Source organism: Panonychus citri, unplaced genomic scaffold (assembly GCF_014898815.1).
Source record: "Panonychus citri isolate SS breed McGregor unplaced genomic scaffold, ASM1489881v1 Contig00001, whole genome shotgun sequence".
Lineage (NCBI taxonomy): Eukaryota > Metazoa > Arthropoda > Arachnida > Trombidiformes > Tetranychidae > Panonychus > Panonychus citri.
The window spans coordinates 1252914-1270759 of NW_026515406.1; the positions used below are offsets into that span (position 1 = coordinate 1252914).

At 29.6% G+C, this 17846-nt stretch overlaps 3 protein-coding genes across 3 annotated transcripts; all 3 read left to right on the top strand.

Moving 5' to 3' along the window:
* Positions 1 to 259: 259 nt before the first annotated feature.
* On the top strand, positions 260 to 3710 carry LOC128398134 (alpha-1,2-mannosyltransferase ALG9-like). The gene is made up of 8 exons (XM_053358962.1): positions 260 to 416; positions 680 to 834; positions 1100 to 1486; positions 1624 to 1848; positions 1929 to 2016; positions 2113 to 2307; positions 2394 to 2694; positions 2782 to 3710. Exons 2-8 carry the CDS (start codon positions 692 to 694, stop codon positions 3291 to 3293), a joined length of 1851 nt encoding a protein of 616 aa, XP_053214937.1. The 5' UTR covers positions 260 to 416; positions 680 to 691; the 3' UTR covers positions 3294 to 3710.
* A 614-nt stretch (positions 3711 to 4324) lies between these two features.
* Positions 4325 to 16291, top strand: LOC128398028 (uncharacterized). Its single transcript, XM_053358835.1, is given in 5 exon segments — positions 4325 to 5183; positions 10719 to 12027; positions 12030 to 13148; positions 13446 to 13570; positions 15427 to 16291. Coding segments are annotated over 5 exon segments (3276 nt in total). The 5' UTR covers positions 4325 to 4679; the 3' UTR covers positions 15646 to 16291.
* Positions 16292 to 16756: 465 nt separating this feature from the next.
* On the top strand, positions 16757 to 17846 carry LOC128385385 (uncharacterized). The gene is made up of 3 exons (XM_053344245.1): positions 16757 to 16973; positions 17082 to 17519; positions 17668 to 17846. Exons 1-3 carry the CDS (start codon positions 16851 to 16853, stop codon positions 17734 to 17736), a joined length of 630 nt encoding a protein of 209 aa, XP_053200220.1. The 5' UTR covers positions 16757 to 16850; the 3' UTR covers positions 17737 to 17846.

A 17846-nucleotide genomic window follows, 5' to 3' on the forward strand; every position in this document is an offset into this window, starting at 1 on the left:
CCCAATCAAAGTTAATCACATTTAGTTCATAATGTTGTTATGGTTCAGTATGATTCTAATCAATTAGCTGATCGACACAGGCAAAACGAATCGGAACCCAGAATGTTCGATTCATTGCTTAATCAAAATTGCAATACACATTAAGAACAATCAGCTAAATTGTGAACAATTAACTTTAAAAAGAAATTCGAAAAGAATTAAAGAACAGTAAGCGCCATCTCTGTGGAAAATTACCAACTAATGTTTTCTCTCAATTTTCTCAAACCATTTTCTTCATTGAGAGTAACGGTTTGTTTTCTTAACATTTCTATTATTTAATTGATTGTTCTAAAAATTTTCTATCCTTAATCAACTTTCTATCTAATTAATTTACTTGCAAAGAGGCAGCATTTTGGAAAACCGAACACTATCATTAAGTATGAATTTATATTTACACTTTTTCCTTGATCAATGTTGAGCTTTTTCTTTGTTTTTCTATTTAGTACCTTGTTCTTTGATTTTTTTTTTCGCTTCAATATTTTGTTCTATTCTTTGATTTTGTTGCTTATTCTATGGAATATTCATGATTATTATGATTATTGACAATTACACCTTTCCATGTGTTGATTGTCTTCATCCTTTCACCTTGTTTTTCGATTACATGTGTTTTCATCCTTATCATTTCGTATCCATCTTTCAGGTACATCTTTCAATGGGAGCTCGAAATCGTAAAGCTGGGGCTAAAATTGGACATTCTAAGGCTCATCATCACCACCAACAGCAACAATCATCATCACATCATCAACAACAATTGAATACACAGGTAAAATCTGGTTCGATTGGAGGCAAGGCTAAGTAAGCATCTTTTTATCCTGTTTCTTTCTCTTCATAACCATTGAATTATTTTGCTTATTCATACCGATGTTAATCAATGTTACCAGTTTTCTCTTCTCATTTTAAAATGTTCCTTTATTTCACTTTAATTTTCACCGAGATTGAGTTTTCATGTTATTTTCTTTCTCTCACATTTTCTGTTTTCTTTTAATCTTCTCTCTTCCTTTGTTTAAATCTATTTTTAGAATTGTTTTCTTATAATGTTTCTTGTTGATCTTGGTTACAGAGCAAATGATGGACCAGGAGGAGGCCTCCAACATCCTCAACAACAACATTTGAAAAATCGGCCTGGTACTTTTACCCTTCAACCATCAACAGCTTTTAAAGCTTTTCTTTCCGCGAGACTTTGTTATGCCATTTGGAGTATAATCACTGATTGTGATGAAACCTTCAACTATTGGGAACCAATTCACTATCTCATCCATGGTAAAGGTTTCCAAACTTGGGAATATTCACCAATATATGCGATCCGGTCCTTTGCATATTTATGGTTCTATGCACTACCTGCATTGTTTTATACTCATTTACTTCCAAACAACAAAATTCTAGTCTTTTATGGTACTCGGTGTTTCCTTGCATTATTTTGTTCTCTCTGTGAAACATATTTTTACAAGTAAGTTTTTCTACACTTAGAAATTGACACGGTGGCATAATAGATACACCATAGTCTCTGTGGTTGCCATGTCTTCCTCAACAACAACTTTTCTTTGCTCTCTTCTAATCTGAATATGTTTTTTGTACAATTTTCAGAGGTATTATCCGTCAATATGGCCCTAGTGTTGGTCGGTTTGCCTGTATTTTCATGATACTGTCAAGTGGATTATTCATTTCATCAACTGCTGTCCTGCCCAATACTTTTTCAATGTATATGGTTTACATTGTTCTTGGTGCTTGGCTACAACAACACAACCGGATAACGATACTTGGTATGGCTTTGACAACGCTCATCGGATGGCCTTTCTCAGCGATCACTTGGTTAGTAAAATTTCAACTTTTATATTATTCGTATTAAATTTTGAATATGTTGATTAAATATTCTATTTTCTTGTTTCCAGCCTCCCTATTGCGTTTGACTTGATTGTTCCTCGAAAAAAAAGATTCCAGGTTATCAAATGGAGCTTAATTATTGGACTATCTGTGATCGTAAGTTATTGACTTATTGATTTTTATCTGTAGCATATTGTAAATATATTAATAACTAATTCATACCTTATTATTTCCACTTTTTCCTTAATCTAGTTACCATTGATTGCAATCGATTCTTACTATTATGGTAAAATTGTAATTGCTCCAGTCAACATCGTGCTTTATAATGTTTTCACCTCACATGGAGCTAATCTCTATGGAACTGAACCTTGGTATTTTTATTTACTTAATTGTTTGCTCAACTTTAATTTTGTCTTTATCGCTGCTCTAATTTCTGCGCCAATAATGGTAGGTTTTCTAATGTTCATTTAGTTAAGCTCAATTCTAAATTTATAATTGATCGTTAAATTAAATATTTTTACTTTGTTTTTCAGCTTATTTGCAAATATCTAATAAGATCACGTCGAATCACCGTCAATTCATCTCACTGGATTGTCCTCTCTTCATTTATCCTTTGGTTTACTTTGATGTCAGTCCAAGCCCATAAAGAGGAAAGGTTCCTCTTCCCTGTCTATCCATTTATCTTTATTTTATCTGGTTTCACCTTTGACTTTATCCATCGAGCAATTCAAAGTTTGACACCAAAATTGTCATCAATCTATTCTATCTTTGTGATTATCTTCATGCTTGTTTTCTCAGCTCTATCAATTTCTCGATCCCTTGCTATTTACAAAGGTAACTTTTTGACACATGAAAAACACTATTAACTTTGACTTGAAAGATTAATCAACTGATCATTTGTTTCTTTTATAACTGTCACAGGCTATCATGCACCTATGGATACGTTTATGCATCTATCTCAAATCGATCAGCAACTTGGAGAAACGAAAAATATCCCAATCAATGTCTGTGTTGGAAAGGAATGGTATCGATTTCCTAGTAGCTTTTTCTTACCTTCTTCTGACCGGTGGCAATTACAATTCATCCAATCTGATTTCCGCGGTCAACTACCCCAACCCTTCAAGCAAGGGCATTTATCTACTCGAATTATACCCGAAAACATGAATGACCTAAACCGAGAGGAACCTTCTCGTTATATTCCAGTAGAGAAATGTGTCTTCCTGATTGACTCAGATACACCTCGGGCGACGCCACGTGAACCCCAATACTCGAAAGACACTAAGAATTGGTCAATAGTCAGATCGGACCTTTTACTGGACCACGAATCATCACCCAATCTTTGGAGATCTTTCTACATACCCTTCTTATTTTATGGAAAAAATTCTTTCATCAATTACAATCTTCTTCAAAACAAGAATATTCAATTGAATTGAGATTATCCCCTGAAAAGATAAACTCTCCTTGGTTTCACTTAAATTTGTCAAAAACATTATCATCAATCCTACACCTCTATGTCAGTGATTTAACATCACAATTCAACGATCTCATAAATGCTCAACTTATATCTTTTCACCTTAATTATTGTAACATTTTTCTCTTCTACTCTCTTTTCACATTTCCCTTTTTCTCAATCAATTTTTTCTGGTCTACTCATCCACGTATCATCCTCATCATCCCAGGTAAATCACATGTTAGGTACCAAATTACATCTCAATCACCAACCAACTTTAATGACAAAATCAAACGTTATATCTATTAATCTTATGTAAAAGTAATTGAGATATTAATCATTGTCATAACCAACAATTAACCTTTCGAAGCAAAAAAAAAAAAGTTTTGCAAACATTTAATTTATAATTTGAAATCAATTTTATATCATTGAAAAAGTTGTAAATCTCCAAATCGATAGCAACGTGAACATTGATAATTTTCAGTAAAATTAAACTCATCCAATTGCTTAAACAATTAACAAATAACCAAAAAAACTAACCAACAATTAACCAATCATCACGATGACCATCTACTTGTATCATTTTGACGTCAACGATATTTGATAAACATTTTGATTATCAGTTATCATTTTGCAAGCAAAGAAAATAATTACTGCCTAGTAATCAATGGCGATCTCACTAATAATACCTGACGAAAAGTAACCTTGATTATTAGATTATAATTATCAACTCCCAGTTGATTGATAATAATACGAACTACCAACAATCAATTGAACTGAATTGAATGAGAATCCAGAGCATGAGCTTTCATCATCTATCGATCTGAAGTAAAGAGAAAAGAAGATGAACAATATTAGTCTTTCTTTTTTCTCTTTCTTTTTTGGAAGATGAACAAAAGATGAAAATTTATGTGTGTGGGCGAAATCGAAGAGAAAAAGAGAGAGAGAGAGAGAATGATTATCTTCATCTTCATCTTCATCTTCCATTCCATCATTACCCTGGTAACTGATCTTCCACTTCCATTGATTCCCTGTGAGTTTTATCTTCTCACTCCCTGGTTTCTCTTTATACCAGTTTGTATTTTTCTCTTTTCTTCTCTCATCTTCCATCTCTCTCTCTCTCTCACACTCTCTCTCACCCTTATTATCATCCTCATCCTCATCAGATGAATACATATTATTACAATTAGTTAAATACATTTATCTTCATCTTGCCTCAGTTTAAAATCTTATGTGTTCGTGTCACTCATCTTAAACCTTTTTCTTGTCTTCATTTAATTGTCATTGATTACCTTTGATTATATTCTGTTAATTTGACTTTGATGGTGAGACTTGATTTACAGTTAATTGTTACCCGATCACTTGGATCATGTCGATTATCAGTAATCTAAATTGTCCTTCTTTCCTGGTCTCATCTGTTTTCATGGTTCCCTTGATTGTTCAATTGTTGATTATCAGCCAATCTTGTTATTTAATTGATTGCCTCTCATTGACTGAATTACACTCAACGTTGCCTTCCAATCAAAACAATAATCGATTCAAATCAAGATTATCACAAGAGAAATCAATTCGTGATGTTATCCGTAATTTAAATCATCTTCATCATCAGAAATTAGCAAATAATAGAGATTCAATTATTAATAGTAACAATTATCATCCACAGTCAATAATTGGTAATAATTATGATTTAATTGTTGATGATTTTGATAATCATCTAAATCAACAGTATCTTCCTGGTCTTCCAGTTACTAATGATGATTATGATGATATTAATTCACCAGCAAATATACCCAATTATCTAATTGTTAAATCGCCAACAATTAACGGAATCAACAAAAGACAAGATGAAGTTGTTATGGATATCCCATTAGAGGTAAGAAATGACAATTAAATTAATTTAATCACAAGAAAACGATCAATTTATTTCACACTATTTGCAAACAATTAACTTATGATAAATATTAGAAGGAGAAAGTTACAAACACTAATTGTTAATCAATTCGCGTGATTTAAATCACGCAAAGCAAAACACAATAACATTTTACGATTGACTGTATTTCAACAATTTACTATTCTATGAGAATAAATTAATTGTTAACAGTTTAAACGCCTTTTTGTACGCTGATTATGTAAGTTTAAAAGTTAATTGTATCATCAGAATAACAAGATTAACTTAACATGTTGATAAATGAATTTACAGTTACTTTGGAATTTTTTTCTTCTTTTTCATCTCAATCATTCTGAATGTAATTAAGACGAAATTTCATCATGAAAGGTGATCAACTATTAGTATTATTATCTAATTTCAGAGGATAACAATAGTTATCTGAACAGTTCGAACAGAAAAAAATCTCGAGACACTGAAAGGTCATCAACAAATTCGAGCATAGAATTAGGTTAGAATAGGTTATCGATATCTTCGAGTTATTAGAACTTTTTTTTCGAACCAGGTCAACAGACTATTCTCATCATCCTTGTCTTCATCTCTTTCAAATAAAGTTACCTTTTCAATCAACAATCAATTTGATTATTTGTTGTTAATTTTATTTGAGATTCATTGATTGTAACAACATTCATTTGTATTGATCATTGGGTGAGATTTTCACAATCAACGATGTCAATTTTATGATGGAAATTGATTGTTGTTGATTGTTTCATTCATTGTTTCATTGAATCTCGTTAATTTCAATCACCTTTATGAACTTGAATCTTTAATTATTCTAGTTTTATGGTTGATTATAGATTAACAGTTAATTCTGTTTCTGTTTCATGCTGACAATTAACCAACTGTTTAAATCATTTTTATTGTTTTGTTGGAGGTCAGTTGATTAGATCAAGTTAACTGACCAGTTTGAATGTCAACTATCAAAAGTAAAGGTAAATTTGGTTACAATCAAAGTTAATTAATCCATAAATACAATTGTACACTTTGATTAATAAACAATCACTGACTATCCAAAATCATTCAGTTAATTGGATTAAAATAAATCAAAGTGTTAATTGTTACTCTTGTAAATTATAAATTCAATTCTCTATCACAACTCAATCAAAATTGAGTTTTAATTATCTTTCATAATGAAATTGCAATCATTGGATTAGAATAGGATCAACCTACAGTAGATTAATTTAATTAAATCAACTCAACATTTAGAGTAAATTTCAAAACGTAAATACTAATCATCAGTTAATTATGAATGAAGAGTATTTATATAAATGGATTAATTTAACTCACAATTAACACAATTATCATGATTATAATCATCTAATATTTACTGTTAATATTAACAGTTATGAATGATTAGTTTGACCTTTCAATTGCAATTAAAAAAGTTAATCTTACTTTGTTAATTAACAACAATTACGATAACTTGTATCTTTTTATTTACGATTAAATTTAATCATGATAATGGCTTTTCTCAGTGTCTTGAGGTTAATTTAGCGATTACAGTTGATTAAATTGCGACAATTAATCACTTTCAAAGTGATTAACAATTGTATCGATTATACAAAAACTTAATCTGTCCAAATTAAATTCACCTGATACAATTAGTTGATTGGTTTGTATTTAAATTTACATTTAAAACCAATGATTATTTTTAAACGTTTAGTTTTAATTGATTTTTTTTTCCTGCTCAACAATTAAATCAGATGAACGATAAATTAAACTAATTTAATCAAACTAACTTGTTAACTTAATTACAATTACACAATGTCTGATCCTTTTAATCAATCTAATCAAATTGAAAGCTGTTGTTTAATTATCTTGATTAGTTAATCACTACCGATGAAACCAAGTCAATGATTTGTTATACAATTTGTTAATTAACTGACCAGAGAAACAAAATTATTAACTGTTACAATTTAATATATTTTCAAATGGAAAATTTTCCCAATAACAATTAACAGAAATCAAAGTAGATTGTGTTAATTAAATTGTTGGATCGATATTAATCTTGTTCTTGTGTTTATATAATTATATTAAACTCATTGAATTACAATTAATAAAGTAATAAATTAAACTGATTACGATTCCATTGAAAATTGTGATTGTTATTAATTTGTTATTCGTTGTCATGATTATCAAATTGTTATTAAATTTTCTCATGCAAACTTGATCACAATTTAAATATTAATGTCATTTTAATTAGAAACATTTTCCTAATCTCCCATTGATTATTAATCATTAAGTAATTCAGTTTTACACCATCAATGTAAATCAGTTAATCAGTTAATCAGTTTTTCCTGTGAATGAAAAAAAAAACAACAATTATTATTAATACAAAAGGAAACAAAAACAAAAACAAAACATAATCAGATTAAATGGTTAATCACAATTGATAATAAGATTTAGAATCACAATTAAATTAAACCAATTGTAGTTACATCTAAATCAACGAGGGAATAATCAATTTCTACTAATTTAGATCGTAACAATTACCATGTAAATTTGTTAATCGTTAACGGAAAATAGTTATACCAAAGAATCAGTATCAATATTTACTCGATCGATTTTGATAAACTTATTATTATATTTACTTTTCGTTGGAGATTTTTCCACTTAAATTGTTAGTAAATTATCATTATGATTGTTGTTTTATTATAACAATTTATGATCAGTCTGAAAAATTTGATTATTATCATCAAAATCGATAATCATTTGAATGAAATGAGAAACAATATTGTTCAGATTTAAAGTTTTACTCTTCTGATGTGATGAGATTGATTTTTTTTGCTTCCAATCAATTTATTAGATTCTGTTGGTGATCAACTGATTAACAACATAATACATTTAAACACAGTCGATGGTTATTAATATATAACTTGTAACAATTATAATGATAAAATCAATAAATCGATCCACCAAGTGAGAGAGATATATTTCATTCTTGACCTTCGTCAGAGTAAAATGTTCAATGAAATTCATATTTATGATTATATTCACTTCATCATCAGCATTTTATTATCTCACAATTCATGAGTTTTATATTAATTCTTGGGAAGGTTAATAAGGTAAAGAATGAGCTTGATTGTTGTGGAATTGATGGATGATAATGGAGAAAATTGGAAAAAGAATTTCCATCAGAATAATCAGTTAATTGTTATCAAATTGTTGGAATTATCAGATTTTATCGATTAAATCAACAATTGGAAATACGAAACAATCACATGATTAATAAGTAAAATCAGTTAATAGAGTCACTTGTTGATTGTATCAGGAAATTGTTTCCGGAAAATAGTTCGAGATTAATTTGATTATTGGAAACAAAAATAAAAGAGACAATCACAATTAACGACAATCAATCAATCCGATTATTATGATTTAATTGGTGAGAAATTGAGAAACTAATAAAATCATTGGAATCATTCAATGGGCAAGTATTTTAAGAAATTGATTGAAAGTAATTAAAAGTTAATCATCTTTTGGTGTTTAATTAATCAGAGCAACTTAATTGTAGTTTCGTTATCTAAATATTAAATGTCATGTTAGTTACTCTTGATTGCCTGAGGGTAGATTAGCTTTTCCTTTTAAATTAGTTTTTTTTTCCAACGAGAAATCTAATCATTAAATGATTCAAATTAACTTTAACCAGAATCCAAGTCTTAATTGTTAGAAATCAATTTAATCGGGTAACTGAAAGGATAATATCACAATCAATTGTTACAATATTGTAACAATTTAAACTTTTCCCTACTCTGAATTGTTTCAATTGGTTTACAATTTTTTAATCAAACTAATTGATTATTGGCTATTTAGTTAATATCAACAGTTGATTGATTTAATTGGATATGATCATTTATCGTATTGATGAAAATAATGATGATTATAAATGTTGATCATAATAACAATTAATTATTTATTGCCATAATCAATATTTCATTGAACTAACATAATTGTATTGATAATATTAAAGTATTAGATAATCAAGTTAATCAAGTGAGAAAACTAAATTGCCAAACATTAATCAGTTAAATGTTTGGATAACAATCATAATTTAGTTCGGAGTCTGTTAGTAATCAAAAATGATGCTAATGATTAAGAGATAATATGATTTTCTAATGTGTTAAAGGTGATGATTAAACAACAATTTAAGTAATTGCCTCAGATGAATTACTTAATTTGATACAATTTTGATCTAAAATTCATTGCATCTCATTAATTAGAATTGTTGTTAAGTTATAATTCAGTTTTATCTTCATATTTATCTTTACCATGGAATCAGAATCTTAAATTGTATTACCTTCAAGACATATAAATGTAATCATCTAAATTGTTGACAATTAAATTGTATCAAATTAAAGCGCAAGGATTTGTTGTCTTTTAACTTAATCCCAAAGTGTATTAAATGAGATGATAAAATAAGCTGGATTAAGATAATCGTTCTGAAGATGATGATTATAAAATCATCATGTTGAGATTTGGTTCAGTTTTTCAAATCAAAAGAGTTGATTAATACCAATTGATTATAATCATTAAATCAACTGGAATTACCTTTCCTTTTAGTGAAGATCAAACTCTCACAATTAAGATTAGTATTGGATTAAAATCCTTTTTCTTGAGAGGTTAATATTGTTATTGATACAAATTCTGTAATTTTTAATCATGGTTAGTTGATTTTCATGTTAATCTTGTTTGGTGACATTTAATTTAACGATATCAAGGGTTAATCGTGTCTCTAATTCAATTGAATGGTCCAGTTGTTGACCTATTGGATTGATTTGATTCCACAATTATTAATATTTACCCGATTTACTATTAATTCATTTTTCCTCAACTACACTTTTCCATTCAACTGATTAGGTATTTGCTTAATTGTGATCATGTTCTCATATTAATACATGATAACTTTGACTTTCATGATATAATTCTGATCAACTTTCTTGATAAGTTCTCACATGTATTTTCATTACCATGTCCTTGGAATCATCAATCTCTCTCTCTCTCTCTCTCGAAGTTAATTGATTTAATTCAATCGTTTATATTGCAATCTGAGACTAATGAAGAAAATGCGAATTAGAAATGTATTATTAATGGTATTTTGATTGTTGATGATCATGAACTTGCAACAATTTGATCAACGTTAATTGATAACTGAATTATATCAACTTTTATCTTCGTCTTGATGTTATTTTGTTTTTCACATTCAGTAAATGAACATTTCCCTCAGAGTATTATAAAGATAATTCAATCATGTAATATTATAAATCTTATAACATTGGAACCTTTAATACAGAATTTATTTCAAATCAATGATAATGTTTAGCAATCGATGATTAAAAACACGATAATTAAGTTAAATTTTGGATAATTGTCTTCATTTGATGAAGGAAATTGATTCCACTCATGAATATGTGTTAATATCGATTCTCACCTTGATTGTTTTTTAATCATTTCTTTTCATTTTCTTAGTATACATCTGATATTCCGTATGAATTTTATCCTGAGTTGTGGCCTTCTAATCAACAAAGATCACCTTCACTCAAGGGTAAGGTTGACGAAAGTGATGATTTAAGTTCATCGGATGTACTTTTCCAAGTATTAGCGACCAAAATTGCTAAACTCTTGAAATCAGAATCAAATGAACATAATCCTCAACGAAAACGCGTTTTGGTTAAGCGAAATCATCGAAGTGGTTTATCAGGTAGTCCAAGTGCTGGAGGTAATCATCGAGCTCGATCTTCGAGAGTAGCACCACATTTGTCAGGTAAACCGCATCTTCGAACAAACAACAAACCAATAACCGATTCGAAACACCGATTGTCGTCATCATCGTCACCGAACCATGGGCTTAGTGAAGATTCAAAATTAATTTCGAGAAAATTTGGAGATAGTAAGAAGGTTAAATTCAACAGGATTCCGTTAAAATCAACGCTCGTTGGTCATCAACCGGTCAAAGGTGATTTCGCTAAATTAGTGAATGGTAAAGCGGTTCATGTAGCACCAATGATGATCCATTCAAAAGTAATTAACTCAACTATTCTAAATCATAAAGAATCGGACAAAATTAAGAAGAAACAACCATTCATTTCGAAAAATTTCCGTAAAACTGAGGCCACTACACATCGGAGTCCAACTCTTAACCGAAAAGAGAAACGAGACTCTAACCCTTTAGGTCTCCAATCAAAGAGTATGAAAGAGTTTTTCAATGAGATCGATTTACCGAAAAGACCTAAAAGCTTAGCTAAAAGATCAATTTCTTCCCGATCTCCGGGTGATTCCATTGATTTTGGATTGAGACAAGATGATGATTCGATTGATGGTTACATTAGTAACGTTAATGACTCGGATGATGATGATGATGATGATTCTCTTGATGGGAATAATGGTGGACGAGGAGAGGCTGATATTGAATCAGAAATTAATGAAGGTGAATTTAGATCATCATCACCAATGGTACTTCAATCAAATCCATGGTTAGTTGATGAAGCAACTCGAACATTAATGAGATCGTTGACAGTTAAACGACGGAAAAGAGGAAACATCAACAATCAAGATGATCAATTGACATTAATTGGTTACGATGATGATGAAGAGATGAGAACCTCTCCCACCACAACCACCACCTCAATAGGAGATAAAGATGAGGATGTTCATTCAAATAGTAAAAATAGTAATTATGACCAATTGAAGATAAATGAGATCGATGAATCGACAACTAGTTCATCAGGTAAACCACAATTAACGGAGATCATTGAATTTGAAGATATCGATGAGATTCCGCAAGAATCGTCAAGAAAGATGGTGTCACCTTGACCGAAGGTCACCCGGATATTGATCAAGACGAAAACGACAAAATTAACAATGAGAAAAGATCAAACCAAGAATTAATAAGCAATGGATCACAATTAAAATCGACCATAGTAGTTAAAAGTCTTGTAGATGGATTAGATTCTGATGGAGACAATGAAACACTTTTGGAAGAGGATTTTTCTGAAGGATTAATTTCCATTGGTGATCTTGATGATTTAGACAAATTGAACAAAAATAATTCACAATTAAACAGTAAAAACAATGATGATGATGATATGAATGATAAAAATAACAGTAAACCAACTGATCCAATTGGATCAACTTCACCACCAACATGGTTGACCATTGTTGATGTAGATCAGATCAATGGAGCTGATGATCAAATTGTCAATGGTTCTATTGATTCTGATGATCAATTGTTGATGGAAACAATTAGCAAAGGTCTTTATGTTAACAATAAACGTAAACGCAGTATAACGGGTGATCCCTATTTCGGTAAAGTTGGTGGTCAGGAACCATCGTCATTATCGTTACCGGTGTCATCGTTGGTCGCTCAAGAAGCGGAAAAATTTATTGATGTAGATGATAAACTGGAGCGAATTGAGGAAACCTTAATTTTGGAAGCTTTAGATTTGATTAAGGGAAATCTTAATGGTCAAACTGGTCAATTAGTGTCCGATGATGATAACTTTAAACGTCGAATTGAGTCCCGATTAAATGCCGCTTATGATTTGGAGGATATGAGATTAGCTCTAACTGATTTACATAAGATAATGCAGAAAATTTCAAACGAAGATGAAAATAATGATGAAACTATTGATCGACAATTGGATAATTACAATGAAATTGACGATGGACCTGAGGGTCAAGAGGTTTTCCTTGATTCCATTGATAAACTTTCCATCTCTACTAAATTGGATTCTGAAGATGGTGATGAAGATGATGGTCAACAGAATCTCAAAGGTGATACTGGAATAAGAAACAAAGAAATTGGTCATCTGAAAATCTTCCCATCAAATTTAACTCCAATTAATCATCGTCATCCAACAACAATTAACAAAAATCATCATTTAAATCAAATTAAAATGGGTATGTTGAAATCTCATTTCCTTTGATTATTGATTGTTAACCTTGACCAATGTTGATTACCATTTAATTGATGAAATGTATGATAATTTGGGTTGATTACCATTTGATTAACTTAAATTGTCAATTACCATTAATCAATCACTAATCACATTTCCATCTTTACCAATAAGCTAATCAGCTAAAAGGTGACAATCAAGTTTTATTGCTTTTCAAGATTGTCAATTGGTTAACTGTTGTAATGATTTTAATTGTCGGCTGATTGATTTGATTTTTGTTTCTTTCTGTTTAATTGTTCAGATGAATGTCCAGCAGTTCGAGCACTGACCACTGATTGTTCAACCGTTAAAGATGTTGTCCCTTTTGGTTCATTGGAAAAGATTTTCGGACAAGCTTGTAATTGGCATGAAGTTTGTTATTCATGTGTAAGTTTCAAGAAAACTGACCAATGGTCAACAATTTTCTATCCTTTTCTAAGTATCTAAATAATTCATTAATAGATTAGTATGTAAGTAAATTCATCCAATATAAAGAATCAATTGAATGTCAATTGTTTATTCTGTTTCGATATTGTCAATCACTCGAATGGTAATCTAATTATATTAGCCGATATTTGAACATTCTGATGACCTTAATCAAAAATTGCAATTGATTATCTAAATTCAATTAGTTGATATAAATTAATATTTGAAACATAATATTGAAAATGTGAATATAATAGTTAATTTGTTAAACTATCAAAACTTTTAATTGGAATTAGTTGAGTTCAATTTTTTGGGAGAATTTTTTTCATTGATTGAATTCAATTCAATTAAATCATCGTCATGGTTATTTGATAAAATCTAATCATTTGTGTCCACTTAATCTAGAATCGTAATTATTATGTATCATAGATAAATCATTGCAATTTATTCTGATTTCATTTATTTTCCCTGAAAATATTTTCCATTCCTTGTGACTTGAATTCTGTGTTGATATTCATTAGTTTATTTCAGAATTGAAGAGAAAAACATTTTTTATCAATTTGTCTTCTTCATCCATCATCTTCATCTTCAGAACTTTGGTCTCTCTCTCTCTCATTTTGCTGAGTAAATAAATTGAATAAACATGTTCATGTTCATCTTATTCTGGAGATAAATAGAACAAAAAATTGTGAGAGAAGATGAAGAAAAGATGAGAAGAAAAAAGTTCTGAAGATTCTGAGGATTCTGAGGATGTCGAAAATGTGATCGAATATTAATATTACCATTTACCTGTAGAAAATTTTTACCTCAGTTAATCTTTACTCTTGATTGTTGTGTATAGTTAATCTAACATTTATTATTCTCAGTTAATCACTTTTCTATTATCACCACAACGATAATAACAATACATCAAATGAGGTGAATAAATTTATTCCGGTTAATTACAATGTCCATGAATTTAATTAACTATTAAACGATAAACAATTACCTGTTGTTGTTGACTCTTTCTGATTATTTCGCCTTCATTTGCTTTATTAACTATTCATATCAATAATTATCACTGTTTAATCTTGGGGTTGTTTAATTAAATCATCGGATGATTTGCTTAATTGTGATAACAATTTCCATACGTTGGGTCTTTCATTTTATCTCATTAACTTGAGTCTTTTCATTTGATCATCGAAAGTTGATCAAATCTTATTGATTATTTTTTCTCATGAATAATTAACACAATTCAGACAATCTAGCAAACAATCAAACAGCAATTTAATCAATCATTTATTATCCTGAGAAAATCATTATATTGTTTGTCTGGTTATCCTTTCCAACCATTAACATGATTTACTTTCTTTGATATGTTGAGATAAGTTAATTTTAATTCACTGGACATCATTAATCAGATGACAATCAAAATAAGAAAAACATAATCAACTTGATGACAATTGAAATCTATTTTTGCCAAAAAAAGATGAGGATGGAGAGAGAGAGAGATAATTTATCAAGGTTATCAAGTGACAATCTAAATTGATTGAATTGTTAACTGTAAATTGTATTTCTGTGATTGTTAATCATCTTTACCTTAATCACCGAAATGGTTAACAAGGTTAACTAAATAATAATAAACCGTTGATTTGACATTCGTACGTTAATCATCATTATATATCAAGAACAATTATTTTCGTCAACAGGAAGATGAAAACTTTCATGATTAACTTAATTTCTAGCAATTTAACTTTAGATTTTGCTTGTTTATATTATTGGAGAAAATTTTTAATTCTAATTGTTGGTTGATCTTTTTTTTGTTCATTTGATTTCAGGGTGAATTGTTTGGACTTTTGTCAAGCGATTGTGACATGGGATTCCTGGAGCAAAGTCGCCTTGCTTGTAACGATTCGGCCTCATGTGAGACCGCATCTCGATTGATCTTAATGCCGTTAAAATCCCGACGCACTTTTTACAAACAAAAAGTACCTTCGATCTGCTATCAACAACCTTGCATCGAAAACTTTTTACTCCAATCAAGGCGAAAACGTTAATTGTTTGAATGATCATCGTCACAATTTAAGCCTGAAATCATTTCCTTACAACTCATTTAACTTTCCTTTGCTAATTCCCGTTAATTGTTCATTATCATTCAACTAATTCAGTTTCTCCATATCTCATCCTAATCATTTATATTGATGTTCATCTACAATTAGCTAATTGTTTAAGATTTTTATTCACATTTCGTTGAGTTAATCCTTCATCCATATTGATAATTAAAGTTTTAATTGAATTGTCATACTGATCTTCATTTTAATCAACTAATTTGATCGTTGAAATGTATAAAAATTTAAATTGTTTAATGTTTAAAACAATTAATATGAAATAATATCTAATTGTTATGTAAGTTAAAGTTATTTTGAGATTTAATTGTAACTCTCAACAATTTGGATAAAAAATATGTAATCAAATTATTAGCATTTATTTAATTGTCTTTCATAATAATTAATTATTATCATCATCATGTTAATCATCAATCAATTGCCATTGAAACAACAATTTATTTAAATTGTTTTCTGTTCAACAATTTATTTAAATGGATCACTTTTTTTTAATCACCAAATCTAATTTAAATCCTTTCAGTTATAATCATAATTATAATCAACTGTCACAATTAAATATTTATATTATTTATCATTGTCTCGCTAATCTGTGATTTTAATTTAAAACAATTAAAACTAATTAAAAACAAAAAAGAATCTCAATTAAATTAGAATTGATTATCTCACAAAGTTCAAACAATTAACAATCAATATCAAACTTATACACAAATTTAATCACTTCCATGATTAAATCACAATTTCTAATCAACTTAACCAAAACAATTAAAAAGTTTTATCGATTAACCTTAATTGTTGAAAATTTAAATTTCCAAATTATTAACCAATTTCGCTTACAATTCTGTTTAGACTAACATCGTTTCCTTCATTTTCCATTTGTACAAAATTTCCAATTAATTTTTTCCATAATCAATTTAATTGTTTCAAACTTAAAATTAGAAATTAATTATTGATGAGAAAAAAATTTCTCAAAGAAAAAGAGTCGAATTTGCAGATTGTACTTAGGAAACGGTCCCTTAAAGAGTTTTTGTCAAAACTTCCGTTTCCTTCATATTGTTGGTTTTGTGTTTTTTATTGTAAAAGCAATTGTATCTTTGTTTTCTTTTGGTAATTGATTAAATTAAATTAATTGTTCAATTATGGATGATTGGAATGATCAAGCTGTCTACTCAGCGAACGCTGCTATTGGCGACCAACCCGAAATTAAGCTTTTCGGACGGTGGACAACAACCGATCTTGAGGTTTCTGACATATCTTTAGGTGTAAGTATTTTATTATGATGTTGAATGTATATTGATTAGTTTTCTTGTGTATATTTGTTTATTGGTTGTTCTAATTTGATTGTTGTTTTTGTTTTTTGATTGGATTAGGATTACATTGCTGTTAAGGAGAAACATTCTCGTTATCTTCCTCATTCTGCTGGTCGATATGCTGCCAAGAGATTCAGAAAGGCACAATGTTTCATCGTGGAAAGATTAACCAACTCAATGATGATGCATGGTCGTAACAATGGTAAAAAATTGATGGCCGTTCGCATTGTTAAACATGCTTTTGAAATTATTCACCTGCTCACCGGGGAAAATCCATTACAAATTTTAGTTGATGCGGTTATTAACAGTGGACCACGTGAAGATTCAACCAGAATCGGTCGAGCCGGTACAGTCCGTCGTCAAGCTGTTGATGTTTCTCCACTTCGAAGAGTTAACCAGGCTATCTGGTTACTGTGTACTGGTGCTCGAGAAGCCGCCTTTAGGAATATTAAGACAATTGCTGAATGTCTAGCCGATGAGTTGATCAATGCCGCTAAGGTATTTATTCAGTTAACCTATTTTCTTTCATCCCTCAAACCATCAAATTAACATAATGTTCACACATTCTCTCTCTCTACCCTTTAATCTTTATTTTATTGTGGTCATAATTATAATCTGTTGATTTCTTTCTCCTTTTCTATCATAGGGGTCATCAAACAGTTATGCTATTAAGAAGAAGGACGAATTGGAACGTGTCGCCAAATCCAACCGTTAGATTTATTTAAAATACTATTCTGGATTTCTCAACATTCTAATGGCTGTTACAATTACAATGTCCACTTAGATTATTGTGAATAATCAAATAAAAATGACTTCTTTCTATCA